Source organism: Cydia splendana, chromosome 16, assembly GCF_910591565.1.
Source record: "Cydia splendana chromosome 16, ilCydSple1.2, whole genome shotgun sequence".
Classification (NCBI taxonomy): domain Eukaryota; kingdom Metazoa; phylum Arthropoda; class Insecta; order Lepidoptera; family Tortricidae; genus Cydia; species Cydia splendana.
Genome location: NC_085975.1, coordinates 9033989 through 9046467, shown reverse-complemented (window position 1 = coordinate 9046467; position 12479 = coordinate 9033989). Strand labels below are relative to the sequence as shown.

The following is a 12479-nucleotide window of genomic DNA, read 5'->3' as shown; positions in this document are numbered from 1 at the left end:
GCCATGTGCAAGATCCAACCATCTTCGGCATGTGCCGTCATGTCAATGTCAAAATCACATTACAAAACATAACCTAGAATTAGTACCAGAAACCAGAAAATATATTAGTAAAATTTTCCAATAAATATGGTGTAGTGAAATTATTGCACACAATAAGCAATTCAATTATAATGTTCCAAACAAGACTTTTCGTCGGAAATCTTCCTAACTCTTTTGAAGAAAACGAGCTGCGCTCTGTCTTCTCTAAATTTGCAGAAGTAACCAACTTAGATATTAAATCTAAACCTGCAGCAGGAAATGAAGCATCCAAATTCGCCTTCGTTACAATATCCGGCGCTAATAATGATGTTGAAGCTTGTAAGTAATATTATTGCTATAATTTCTTTTTTAACGCCAAAGATGTAATTTCAACGACAAAGCATTTTAGCTGAGTTTTGTATGTTGTCCTATTTTATTAATTTACTTTCAGGTATCAGACACTTCAGTAATGCAGATTTTAACGGCAACAAGCTTTATGTGACCCGAGCTCGAGAGAGCTTTCTTGAACGATTGCAAAGGGAAAGACTAGAAAATGAGCAGAAAGAGGCAGAAAAGGTAAAAATGTTTTAAACTGTTTAACTTAATTTTTAGGGTTCTGTACTCAAAGGCAAAAACGGGACCCTATTACTTAGACTCCGCTGTCCGTCCGTCTGTCTGTTTGTCACCAGGCTGTAACTTGTGAACCGTGATAGTCATAGACAGTTGAAATTTTCACAGTTGATGTATTTCTGTTGCCGCTATTACAACAAATAATACTTAAAAACAAAATAAAATAAATATTTAAGTCGGGCTCCCATACAACAAACGTGATTTTTTTGCCATTTTTTGTGTAATGGTACCTACGGATCCGGTGTGCATCAAAGTATCAAAGTAGTTTAGAAAACTTACCTTATTATTATTATTATAGCCTTTTATTCTCCATATTCCTTTTAGTATGGCTTTGTATTTTTTTTTTTTTAACTAGTTGTTTTATTTGTTTATATGGATCCCTCTCTGGGTGAAGGCTCCAGTTTTTTCCAACCTTCTCTGTCTTCTCCTGTCTCCATCCAATGTTTTCCATTTGGGTAATGTCTTCAAACCAGCGTTTCTTCGGCCTGCCAGGGGGGCGTTAATTTTCCGTGTGGTCCCTTCCATTTTGTGGTTTGTATGGTCCACCTTTTGTCTGTCATGCGGGCTACATGGCCAGCCCAGTTCCACTTAAGTTTGAGAGCATGGGTAAGAGCGTCGGTTACCTTGGTTTTTTCTCTGATTCTTGTGTGTCGTATTTTGTATATTTTCCGCAGCCCCATCATACTTCTCTCCATAGCTCTCTGCGTAATTCTTATTTTCTCCTTCACTTTGTTGGTGTATACCCATGTTTGTGAACCATAGACTAGACATGGCAGGAGGCAGGTGTCACTCACCACCTTTTTTAATGTCATGCTGTAGTCTCCCTTCATAACTTCTTTCAGAGACCAGTACTTCTTCCAGGTTATAGTTGATCTTCTGTTAACCTCTTCTTCGTTGCTGGTTTTCGAAAATGATACCTGTTTGCCTAAATATATATAGTTATTAACATACTCTATTGTCTCGTTACCAATGATTATAGGCTTTTCATAACTGTTGGTCATCACTTTTGTTTTATTAGTGTTCATTTCAAGTCCTACTTTGCTGCTTTGTTCAGTTAGTGTTCTCATCATGGTTTCTAGGCTTGTGGCAGTTTCTGAAAATAGCACTATGTCGTCAGCGAATCTTAGATGACTTAGGTGTTGATCATTTATCCTTATTCCCTTCTTTTCCCAACCGAGCTTCCGGAAGACTCCTTCTAGCACTGCGATGAAGAGCTTAGGTGAGAGTGGGTCACCTTGCCGCACACCCCGTTCTATTTTTATTGCTTGCCCTCTTCTGTCTAACTTTACTCTGCTGGTGTTGTTTTTATATATGTTCTTTAGTATGTTGATATATTTTGTGTTAACCTGAGCTAGTTGTAGAGCTTCCCATATAGCGTTATGACTGATAGTGTCGAAAGCTTTGCTGTAATCTATGAAGCCTATATATAGTGGTTTGTTAAACTCTTTATACTTTTCAAGTACTTGCTCCAATGTATGTATATGATCAACAGTGCTGTATCCGGCGCGAAAGCCTGCTTGTTCTATGGCTTGGGCATTGTCGATGACTTGTGTTATTCGCTTGAGAATGATTGATGTAAAGAGTTTGTATGTACTCGCTAGAAGGCTAATTGGTCTGTAGTTCTCTATGTTTAGTGGATCTCCTTTCTTGTATATTAAAGTGATGTCCGAGTTTTCCCACTGTTTTGATGTATCCCCTGTGTTTAGTATTAGGTTAAATAGCTTTGTTAGGTAGTTAATGAGAAATGGTGCTCCAATTTTGATGGCTTCGTTGGGGATAGAATCTGGTCCTGGACTTTTCTCACTCTTTAGGTGTTTTATTTGGTTGTATACTTCTTTTTCTTCTATTTTTAGTTATTCACTAGTAAAAGTATTTTCATAGTTTTGTTCTTCTAGATTATTCTGTTTCTTATATAAATTTTGGTAGAAGGATGTTGCTGAGTCTATTACATCGTCTCTTGATCTTGTTTCGGTATGCCCTTTTTTTAATTTGTGTATCCATGGTTTATGAGTATTCAGTTCTTTCAGTGCACGTTTAGTACTTCTAAACTTTTCCAAATTTTTGGTTATTATGTTTTTTCTGTGGTTACTATAGTCTTTTTTGATTGACTTCCTGACTTCTTTGTATAATGCGCTGAGCTCATTCTTTGTTTGTCTATTTTTGTTCTTCATTAGAGTCAAATCTCTTCTTCTTTGTATTAAGTTCTTTGTGTGGTTACTGAGTATTCTATTTTCCTTTCTTATTTTGGGATTTTCTTCTATTTTTAGACTTGTTTTAATGGCAGTTTCAAGCATGTTGTAATAGGGTTGGACATATTTGGGTTCCATTTTATAATCTAAGTTAGTTTCTAAATTTCTCATATAAGTTTGTATATTTCTTTGTCTGTTTTTGGAGTTTTCACTGATGTTTGAAATTTTTTCCTGCTTAATTTCTGATTTGAAAGTTTGACTGTTGCTCTAACTGCTCTGTGGTCACTAGGAAATACAATGTTATTTAGCACTTCTATGTTGGTTATTTGTCTTGGTTTGTTGGAGAGGATGTGGTCGATTTCGTTCCTGGTTTTGGAGTCTGGAGATTCCCATGTCCATCTTTGGCTATCTTTTTTCTGGAAAAAGGTATTCATTAAGCACAGTTGGTGTTCAAAAGCATGTTCTATGAGTCTCTCACCTCTTCTATTCCGGTCTCCATAGCCATAGCGACCCATTATTGAGTTTTTGTCTTCTCTTGGTCTCCCGATCTTTGCATTAAAATCTCCTATTACCAGAGTGATTCCTTTTGTCAATGTGTGGGCTCTTCTCAAGTCACTGTAGAAAAGTTCTATTTCATCCTCGCTTGAGCTGCCTGTAGGAGCATACGTTTGGATTATTGATATATTTGTACTATCAAACTTGAGTTCCAATAAGGCCACTCTCAACTTACCTTACACCTATCTAACTATTTTCTTACTTGTTTGCTATATTACAAAATAAATCAAAAATTGTATTTATATAATACCAGCACAAGAACCAGAAGGAACCATCAAAAAAACATCCTGTTATTAAATTAGGCGAAGGATTAAACCCAAGAAAACGGAAAATTGCGATTAACCAAAATGGAATCCAGCCGACTAGGAAGAATATCAAGGAAGATCATATAGATGAACATAAAGTTAACATCCATAAACCTCCTGGTGATGGAGCTTTTAATAAACAGCAAGATGTATCTGCAGAGGACAAAAAGAAACTAGAATCAAGCAAGAAGAGAATGGAATCCATGATGAAAAAACGACAAGAATTTAAAAGTAAACAACAAATAATCAAAACAGGATTGATAGACATTGTAAGTATCATTCTGTAAGCTAAAATAAATTAACACAGTTTCATTTTGCGGTTATTTTAGAAAAGCTGCCACAAAATACTTTAAAAATATGTGCTAGAGTTAAAACCTTTCATTCTTTTGTCATATAAAGTTTAGCCAAGTTAATTTTGAAGACCCAACCCACTTAGCTACTTAAGTGCGGCACTTGTCAGTATAACAAAATCATCTAATCACCTTTGTCTTTCCACAGGATAAGAAACCCAATAAAAAACTAAGATTTTCTGACACAGAGGATGATCTACAAGAGTTTGCCAAACACCCTGAACAAAAAAAGCAAGCAAAGAAAAATACACTTTTTGATGATGATGAGAGTGATGGAGAAGTTAACTTTGAAATAAAAAAGCAGTATGAAGGCAAGAAAGGACAGAAGGTAGTTTCACTGTTTAAAAATACTAAATTTGTTTTGTAGTGTAGGTAAAATATTTTACACAGTGTATTTAAAGGTTTTAGATTTACAATCGAGGTACAAATCTGACAAACGCTTTGTCTTAGATGAAAGGTTCATTGAAGACGACCAAACGGAGGATGAAGCTGAGGAGATCGAAGGAGATAGGGATCCAAGTGAACCTGTTGAAGGCACACAAGGGGATGAAAAGACAAAGCAGATAAAGATATTGGAGGATGTTCTTGGTGTAGCTATCAAATCACACGCAAGTAAACCTGACAAAGACAAAAAAGCTAAGTAAGTATATGTTCATTTTTTTTAAACATGTTCAGTCATATCTTACAATTATGTATGCAAATGGGTCAGATATGTCTGAAATAGAAATAGAAATTAATTATTGTCAGACCACAGGTACAAATATAAAAGATGTTAATATTGATAAAAGTCCTTTTCCGCAGTCTACCATATTCATGGTGTACAATATTTAATATCATGCACTAACTACACGCAGTCGAGTTATTTACAGTATTTACAAATACTACATGAAGTCCCCAGTTTTGTGTCATTACGTTACATCTCGAAGAGCGGTGGTAGCCGAGTGGATATGACGTCCGACTTTCAATCCGGAGGTCGCGGGTTCAAATCCTGGCTCGTACCAATGAGTTTTTCGGAACTTATGTACGAAATATCATTTGATATTTACCACTAGCTTTTCGGTGAAGGAAAACATCGTGAGGAAACCTGCATACATCTGCGAAGAAATTCAAAGGTGTATGTGAAGTCCCCAAGCCGCATTGGGCTAGCGTGGGGACTATAGCCCAAGCCCTCTCGCGCATGAGACGCCTGGAGGCCTGTGCCCAGCAGTGGGACGTATATAGGCCGAAATGATGATGATGATGACGTTACATCTTAATGTGTCAATTTAGTCATTATTATTAGGTACATTAATATTTTATAATTAGCCATTATTTGTTAAAAAGTCAAGTGGGGAATAAAACATTTTGCTCAGTAGCCATTCATTAAGTGCTTTTTTAAATCTGGAATATTGTTATAAATCTTGATGGACATGGAAAGCCTGAAGCGAACTACTTTCCTATAGCATAGTATAGCTATATTATAGTATAGTTTGGACTCCCTTAACCTAAGTATTAAGATTGTCAGGTAGACTTTTTTTACTTTTAGGGCAATGATGATAAAAATGATTGGTTAATTTTTAAGCTCTATATTTAGGACAGCACATGCAAAGGCTCCACCTAAAAATCCCTATTTGATGTCTATTGAATCTATTCTATCTACATAGATACATAACAAAAGTACTTTCTCTTTTTTTCAGGCCAAGTATGGGAATGATAAGATTTGATCCAATGAATCCAGAACATGCAAAATTTGTGGTTCCCATGGAAGAGGTGAAACAGGAATCCAAAAAATCTAAAAAGAAAGTAAAAGAAATGTCTGAACTGGGTCCCCTTCAGCCAGAAGTCCCAAAAGTAGAGGTTTCAAAGGAGCAATTTTACAAAAGTGAAATAACTAAGGAAGCTTTTGAACAGCCCGCTGAAGGGTTCAGCCTTAGAAGCCTCTTCAATAGGGATGATGATGCAGGAGAGGATGAGACTGTTCCTCAAGGTATGTACATGTATGAATAATGGAGACAGGTTCTCATCCTATTCTCGTTTGCCACGCGCAGTACCGTCTGTCAATGTACGAAATTCCTCGTGGTAGGTATAGTTGAAATCTTTTAAGCTGACCGTCCTAAGCCGTCCGTCCTATGAGAACTCATAGTCCTAAACGGTCAGCTTAGAAAAAATCAACTATAAGCGTCCTCTCTTTAGAAGTATGCGAAAATGCAATTAAATATGTTTAGCCCTGAAAAGGCAACAAGTATTATGCTTAATATTATAAATGTGAAAGTTAGTATTTTTGGATGGTGGTTGAGGGATCACGTAAAAATAACTGAGATGTGGCTGAAATTCATACCAAAATGGGTCGTCGTTTAGTGCGGGATTAGATAATAAACAGGGAGGTGAATGACTATATAGATATAGATATGTATTATTTAATTTATTTATGTAGAAACATTTGTTTTTTAGGTAAAACGGAACAAGATAGCTACACACCAGTACAACCTCAAAAGCAAAAAAAAGTTAAAAATCCATTGGAACCCGGTGAAAAAAATCCGTTTGTTTATGATTCATCTGAATCTGAGGCGGAGGATGAAGATCCCGAGAGTAATACGAATACAGGAAAATATGTACCACAACTTACAGAAGTCAAGGCAGTGTGGAAAGAAAACTTATTTTTTTCCAAAGACGACGTTCGTCTGAAAGGTATTATTTTTTTACCTGACGCATATTATTAAATGCCTATAATATCCGTAGGTACAGTTATTATAAAATTGCAGACCTATCCAAGTCGTCACTCTCGTAAGTGTCATTTTAATGTCTTAATTACGCATTTTTTTACGGTCCTCACTACTTAGAGGGCGTTAAGGTGACCTGAGAGAGAGTCCTCGCTAATGCAACACCATCCACAACATTACAATGACAAGGAAAATAGCAATGGAAACTTGTAGTCTTTATAATTTGCTTGTCTCTGGTCTTTAGTAATTTGACAAAAACGAATTATTGCAGCGCCGAATGCAGAGTTAAAACCATCATAACACATATCTGAAAACCATCAATGATTTATTAGGCATAATAACTTCCACAGAAAATGAAAATTGGTCCTTTATTTTAATATGTGTCATTTTCAAGCGAAAAGTACCACTTTGACGCTTTGACAAGTTAAGGACTAATTACCTACCTAACCATTATATTATACCTAAGAACTGATGTAAAAAGTAATGAAATAAATGCATTTGTATTGTATTGTATTATTGTATTGTTATTCGTATAAAGATACAAGCCAATTTCGTCCTTATGGTAAGAGACAAAGTGGTACCCTTTGCTTGAAAATGACACATAAATGTATTCATTCTGTTTTTTCACTCAAGTTAGGGCACGTGGTATTCCACCTGTCCAATTTCTTTGTCCAGTCGACGTCAAAGATATCTTAACACTTTTGCACCTTATTCCGTTACAATAGGATGCAAAAGTGTAGGTAAACATATATCTTGGACGTCGATTGTCCAATGTGTATTTTGTCTCACATTGTGCTTAATGTGAGAGTGAGACACAATGACGTCAATGACATTGGACCAAGATATTTGACAGATGGAATACCACCCTAGAGTGAGAGAGCGTGGTGGAGTTTTTGTCCGTGGAAGGAAATAGCAAGCTGCAAGTTATTCAATTTTTTCTTTCTTTCCAGACGGTTTGGCATTCTTCAATAACGTTGGCTTACAAGACGCACCAAAGGAGCGAAGAGAACTTAAATCAGTGATGAAGAAGCGCATCTACAACACGGCACGGAAGAACCAAATGTTCAAGAAGAAGATTGGTGGCAGAAAGAAATCTATGAAAAAGAGTTACAAAAAGAAGAGCTGAGTTATAAAAATATGAATATGACATAAACATTGTTTACATAAAATGTCCATATATCAGATTGTTTTTGTTTTTGATTATATTCATCCTGTTAAATCCTGACATCCCTCCATCCTGATAAATACCTCGGTTTAAGGCCCCATTCGCACGAGCGCTATTTCAACGCGTGTTAAAAAAGAGCTTGAATCTGTCCGCGCGCTAAATTCGATTTAAATACCAAGGCGTAAAGTCGAAAATCCAACAACGCTTTATAAATCCGCCACCGCCATCGTGTGTATATATACAAATGTATCCATTTGTGTCATTCAAACGCTTTTTTAACGGGCGCTTTTTTCGTGTGCATGAGGCCTAAACATTCTTTAAGCCCCCATTCGCATGACAGCTTTTTCAACGCGCGTTAAAAAAGCGTTTGAATGACACAAATGGATACGTGTGTATTTATTCACACGACAGCGGTGGCGCTTTTTATCAAGCGTTGTTGGATTTTCGACTTTAAGCCTTGGACGTTAAGTCGAAATTAGAGTGCGGACAGATTCAAGCGCTTTTTTAACGCGCGTTGAAAAAGCTGTCGTGCGAATGGGGGCTAAGCCCCCCATTCACACTCCTACCTTGTAGTCCGCCTCGTTGGGTAGGATTGTGTATGGGGGTTGCAGACTACGAGCCGTCCTACATAACGGCTAAACGGAGGCGATGCGTTATAGTGGTAACAGACTATCGGACCGCACCAAGGTCATTGTGCGACGCACCCATAAGTAAGAGCGAGAAAGCGATATCTCTTTCTCGCACTTACTTATCGGTGCGTCGCACAATGACCTTGGTGCGGTGCGATAGTGCGTTATGACCTTTAGAGGGAGCAAGTGAAATTGCTATCTCATTCCACCGCATAGCTTCCCTTAAGCGGTATCCAGACGGGATAATCAAATCGACTGATTTGATCAGAAATGAAATTGCCGTCAATCTCCAATTTAATCACCAACTTTAGATTTATGGTTATATTAGAGCCCTCGAATTTGAAAAAAATGCCCCAGAACGAAAATACTGGCGTTAGAAATTGGTATTCTTGTTTCCGCACCTCATTTTATCGGTAATATCGGTCATTATCGACGGTTGAATTCGGCGAGCTAAATTGGCGTTTGCGTCCGCACCTCCTGATTCGATCGGGCAATTTAATACTTTTTGCCGGGGCCACACTAATGGAAAACACTGTTGATTACTTATCGCGATAATCGCAGAGTGGCCGTATGAAGTGTCAATTATCGCGATAATCAACGGCGTTTCCCGTTAGTGTAGCCCCAGCATTACCAACATTTTTTGCTTAGCTTAACTTGTCCACTTAAAATTTTAACTATCAGCAAACCACTAAGTAGCGTTTTCCCATCTGTCCCCACAGGGTACAAATGGAAATGACGGAAAATTTGCTCTAATCATAATGAAATGAAATGAAAACATTTATTTTCAGGCAACTATTGGCCCATAGATAAATACCTTAAAACTAGCATACATATTATTACAAAATATATCTTAAAACTAAAAACACAATTATGGCTGCGATGCAGTTCGCAACCCCGCAGTGTCAGGGAGCCGGCCGCGGAACCGCCGGAACTTGACACCCTTCGGCCAAAACTCCTCCTTGGTGAAGGTCGCTAGATGTTCAGTCGGAACGCTCAATAACCAATAATGAAAATTCAAAAATTAAATTTTTTCATAATGAAAATTGATATCTGAGGATCCGAAGGGTACCTTAATATGAATTCATAGTCAAAGTTTGTAAAGCATTTTGTTTATGTTTGGTATAATCATGTTGAAATCCAAAAACCACCATCACTACACGCATTTATTATTTTATTACCAAATGAAGGTATTAAAACGGTATCTAGCTTGCTGGGTATTAATTCCGCAAAATTATTTTTTTACCCTTTTTGATTGGCCTACAATGACAATGTAGTATGTACCTAAGGCCCAAGAAGCACTGGGTATCGTGGATCCTTTGTACAAATATAAAATATAAATAATTCATCAAAAAAGAAACGGGCATTGCAATAAAATTACATTTACTCATACTGTTTTTACTTTAATCTAAGAAAACAAATTAACGCCTCTTCCAAGTAGGCTTTTTCCTGGCTCCTGGCTGTCCAGGCTTCTTGCGCTCGCGGCGGCGATGGTCACGCGTCAGCAGGCCTGCAACCTGCATCTTCTCCAACATGTCTTTTTCCACAAAGCTGCGGAGCCCCCATGCAATGCCCCACCTGATTGCTCCCGACTGGCCTGAAGGACCCCCGCCCTCAACATTACATTCCACATCCACACGGTCCTGGAGCCCTGTGAATACTAAAGGAAACAATACTTGTTCCCTAGGCTGTATGTCCTCAAAATAAGTCAAATCTTTTCCATTTATTATAATTTTGCCAGTTCCCGGTGACCTTATAGTGACATCTCCTCTTGCTTTTTTTCTTAAGCATTCATATGTTGTGACAAAGGCTTTGCCTTCAGCATCATAAGCAGGTTTTGGGATCTCTAAGGCAAATTTTTGAGACACTAGCGGCTTACGGTATTTTTCAATGAACTCTTTATGTCTGTATGAGTTAGGTAAAGAAACAAGCCTCTCCATAGCTAGCAGAAAATTGTCATATTCAAGGTCTGAGAGTCCTTCAACCAGCAACTGCTCCAGTTGCTCCTTGTTCACCCACACACTGGTGACTAGGTTCATGGAACCATTAGGGTCAGGTGTAGCTTGTTTCCTGGTCACTCTATCCTCAAACTTGTACAGGTCTTGTATATTCTCAACAGCATCATACAGCAGCTTGTAGTAGTTTGGCTTGCCAGTGTAGAATAAAAAGTGATGAGGCCTGCCGGCTTCATCAAACTCTGCAGCCTTCCTTGCTGGAAACACTTCTTCCGGAGGCTTCATTAAAGGTCGAGCAGCTCGGTCATAGATGCCACTAGGGAATAAATACTCAATGGCTCTGTCCACATCTTTTTGAGTAAAAGTTTCGGGGTCTTCACCCATCATATTAGCAAGATGTCTTTTGCCTATTTTATACTCAAATTCCTGCCTTTTCATGAACTCGTCATGTGCTTGAGCTCTCTCCAAATAAGATTTCATAGCTTTACTTATCTTTTTCTTTTTATTTAAAGTCTCCCAATCGGTCATATTATTAATAATAGATTCAGTACTTGGAGGAGTACTGCTGCTACTTCGGCTTACATTGTGCACAAGTGGACCTCGATTGTGAAAATGGATTCCTTTAGTAGCAGCGCATAAGTGTTTAATGCCGTAGTTAATGATACGCGACATTTTTCGTTTTTATTTATAATATTCACATATTAATATATTTTCAGTGAATAATTATAGGTTAAGTTCTTAAGTTAGTGTTGTAGCTGACAGTTTTGGATAGAGCATGAAATTCCGGTTTTATCGGTTTTGCTTTTGCTACCTATCGTGTGCAATATGCCTTTTACACTTGAACAGTGTCTTATAATCATAATTATTTCAGTGCTTATAATATTCTGTCAAGCCATTTCCGTCAATAGAAAGAATCGGAAAGCTTACAAGTGATTTACATTCTCGCGCGAGCCACGAGACGAGCCGCGAGCCGCGCCGTGTAAGCGGTGGGTTCGTGGTTCGTCTCGTGGCTCGTAAGCTCGTCGAGCTAATATAATTTAAACACTAACGGCACGTCATAAGGTTTATAACCGAATGACAAGCCGAACGCGAGTGTGTCGAGGCGAGCCACAAGACGCGCCGCAAACCGAGCCGCGAGTCTAAGCCGGCTATTAAAAATTTAGAGTCAGACCAAGAAAAGTCTGCAGAGATTTTGTTAGCCCACGCAGTGCAAGTGTTATTTTAAACGTCAAACTTCTATGAAATTATGACTTTCAAGTAACACTTGCACTGCGCGGGCTATCAAAATTACTGCAGACTTTTCTTGGTCTAACTCTAGGCGCGAAGGGTTAGCCTAAGCGCGCACCACGATTTTAGTTTTTGCGACACGATTTTAGAATCGCGCCGTAATATATCGCAGAAAATTCACTGCGCGCACTGCGATGAAAAATTCGCGGTTTGTTCATTCTCAACATGGATTTCGTACCAGTCGTTTGTCATGAAACGTTGTCTTTAATATGTGATCGCTGTATGACTTTGAGTATTTATACCACAAAGGTGATCTCCTTCTATTTTCATAATTAAATGGTCAACATCTAGCGTCTTCAGCAGCAGGTTCCGACATGTTGCCGCTTGGAGAGCGATATGCCGACTGAGGTCCGGGTGCGATTTTATTATCGCAGTGCGCGCGGGGCCATACAACTCAGTATGCCGCAATTCACCTTGCGACAATCGCGTCGCGAGCAGTCGCGGAAAAATGTGACAAATCACAATTTTAAAATCGCTGCGATTTTTTTGTCGCATATGCGCGCACTGCCATATAAACACATACGTTACATTTCTGCGACTAAATTATCGCGCGACAAAAAGTCGTGGTGCGCGCTTGGCCTTATCTCGTCCCATAGAGAATATGAATAACGCGCCTGTTTCTACTGACAAAGTTGTTTGACAGACTATATAAATAATACTGCCATCTAGTAGCGAATAGAAAAACAACAATGAGCTTTGC

General features: G+C 38.2%; 3 protein-coding genes across 3 annotated transcripts in view; 2 read left to right on the top strand and 1 right to left on the bottom strand.

Annotated features, from left to right (window-relative positions):
* The window catches only part of LOC134798226 (microtubule-associated protein RP/EB family member 1), a 140955-nt gene that overhangs the window by 19244 nt on the left and 109232 nt on the right, over nt 1–12479 (top strand). The gene's annotated exons all lie outside the window — the stretch shown is intronic.
* LOC134798220 (nucleolar protein 8) lies at nt 48–7928 on the top strand. The gene is made up of 8 exons (XM_063770587.1): nt 48–357; nt 470–594; nt 3646–3966; nt 4196–4375; nt 4449–4687; nt 5724–6013; nt 6478–6714; nt 7697–7928. Exons 1-8 carry the CDS (start codon nt 171–173, stop codon nt 7870–7872), a joined length of 1755 nt encoding a protein of 584 aa, XP_063626657.1. The 5' UTR covers nt 48–170; the 3' UTR covers nt 7873–7928.
* LOC134798219 (small ribosomal subunit protein uS9m) lies at nt 9904–11238 on the bottom strand. The gene has a single exon (XM_063770586.1). It carries the CDS (start codon nt 11162–11164, stop codon nt 9959–9961), a length of 1206 nt encoding a protein of 401 aa, XP_063626656.1. The 5' UTR covers nt 11165–11238; the 3' UTR covers nt 9904–9958.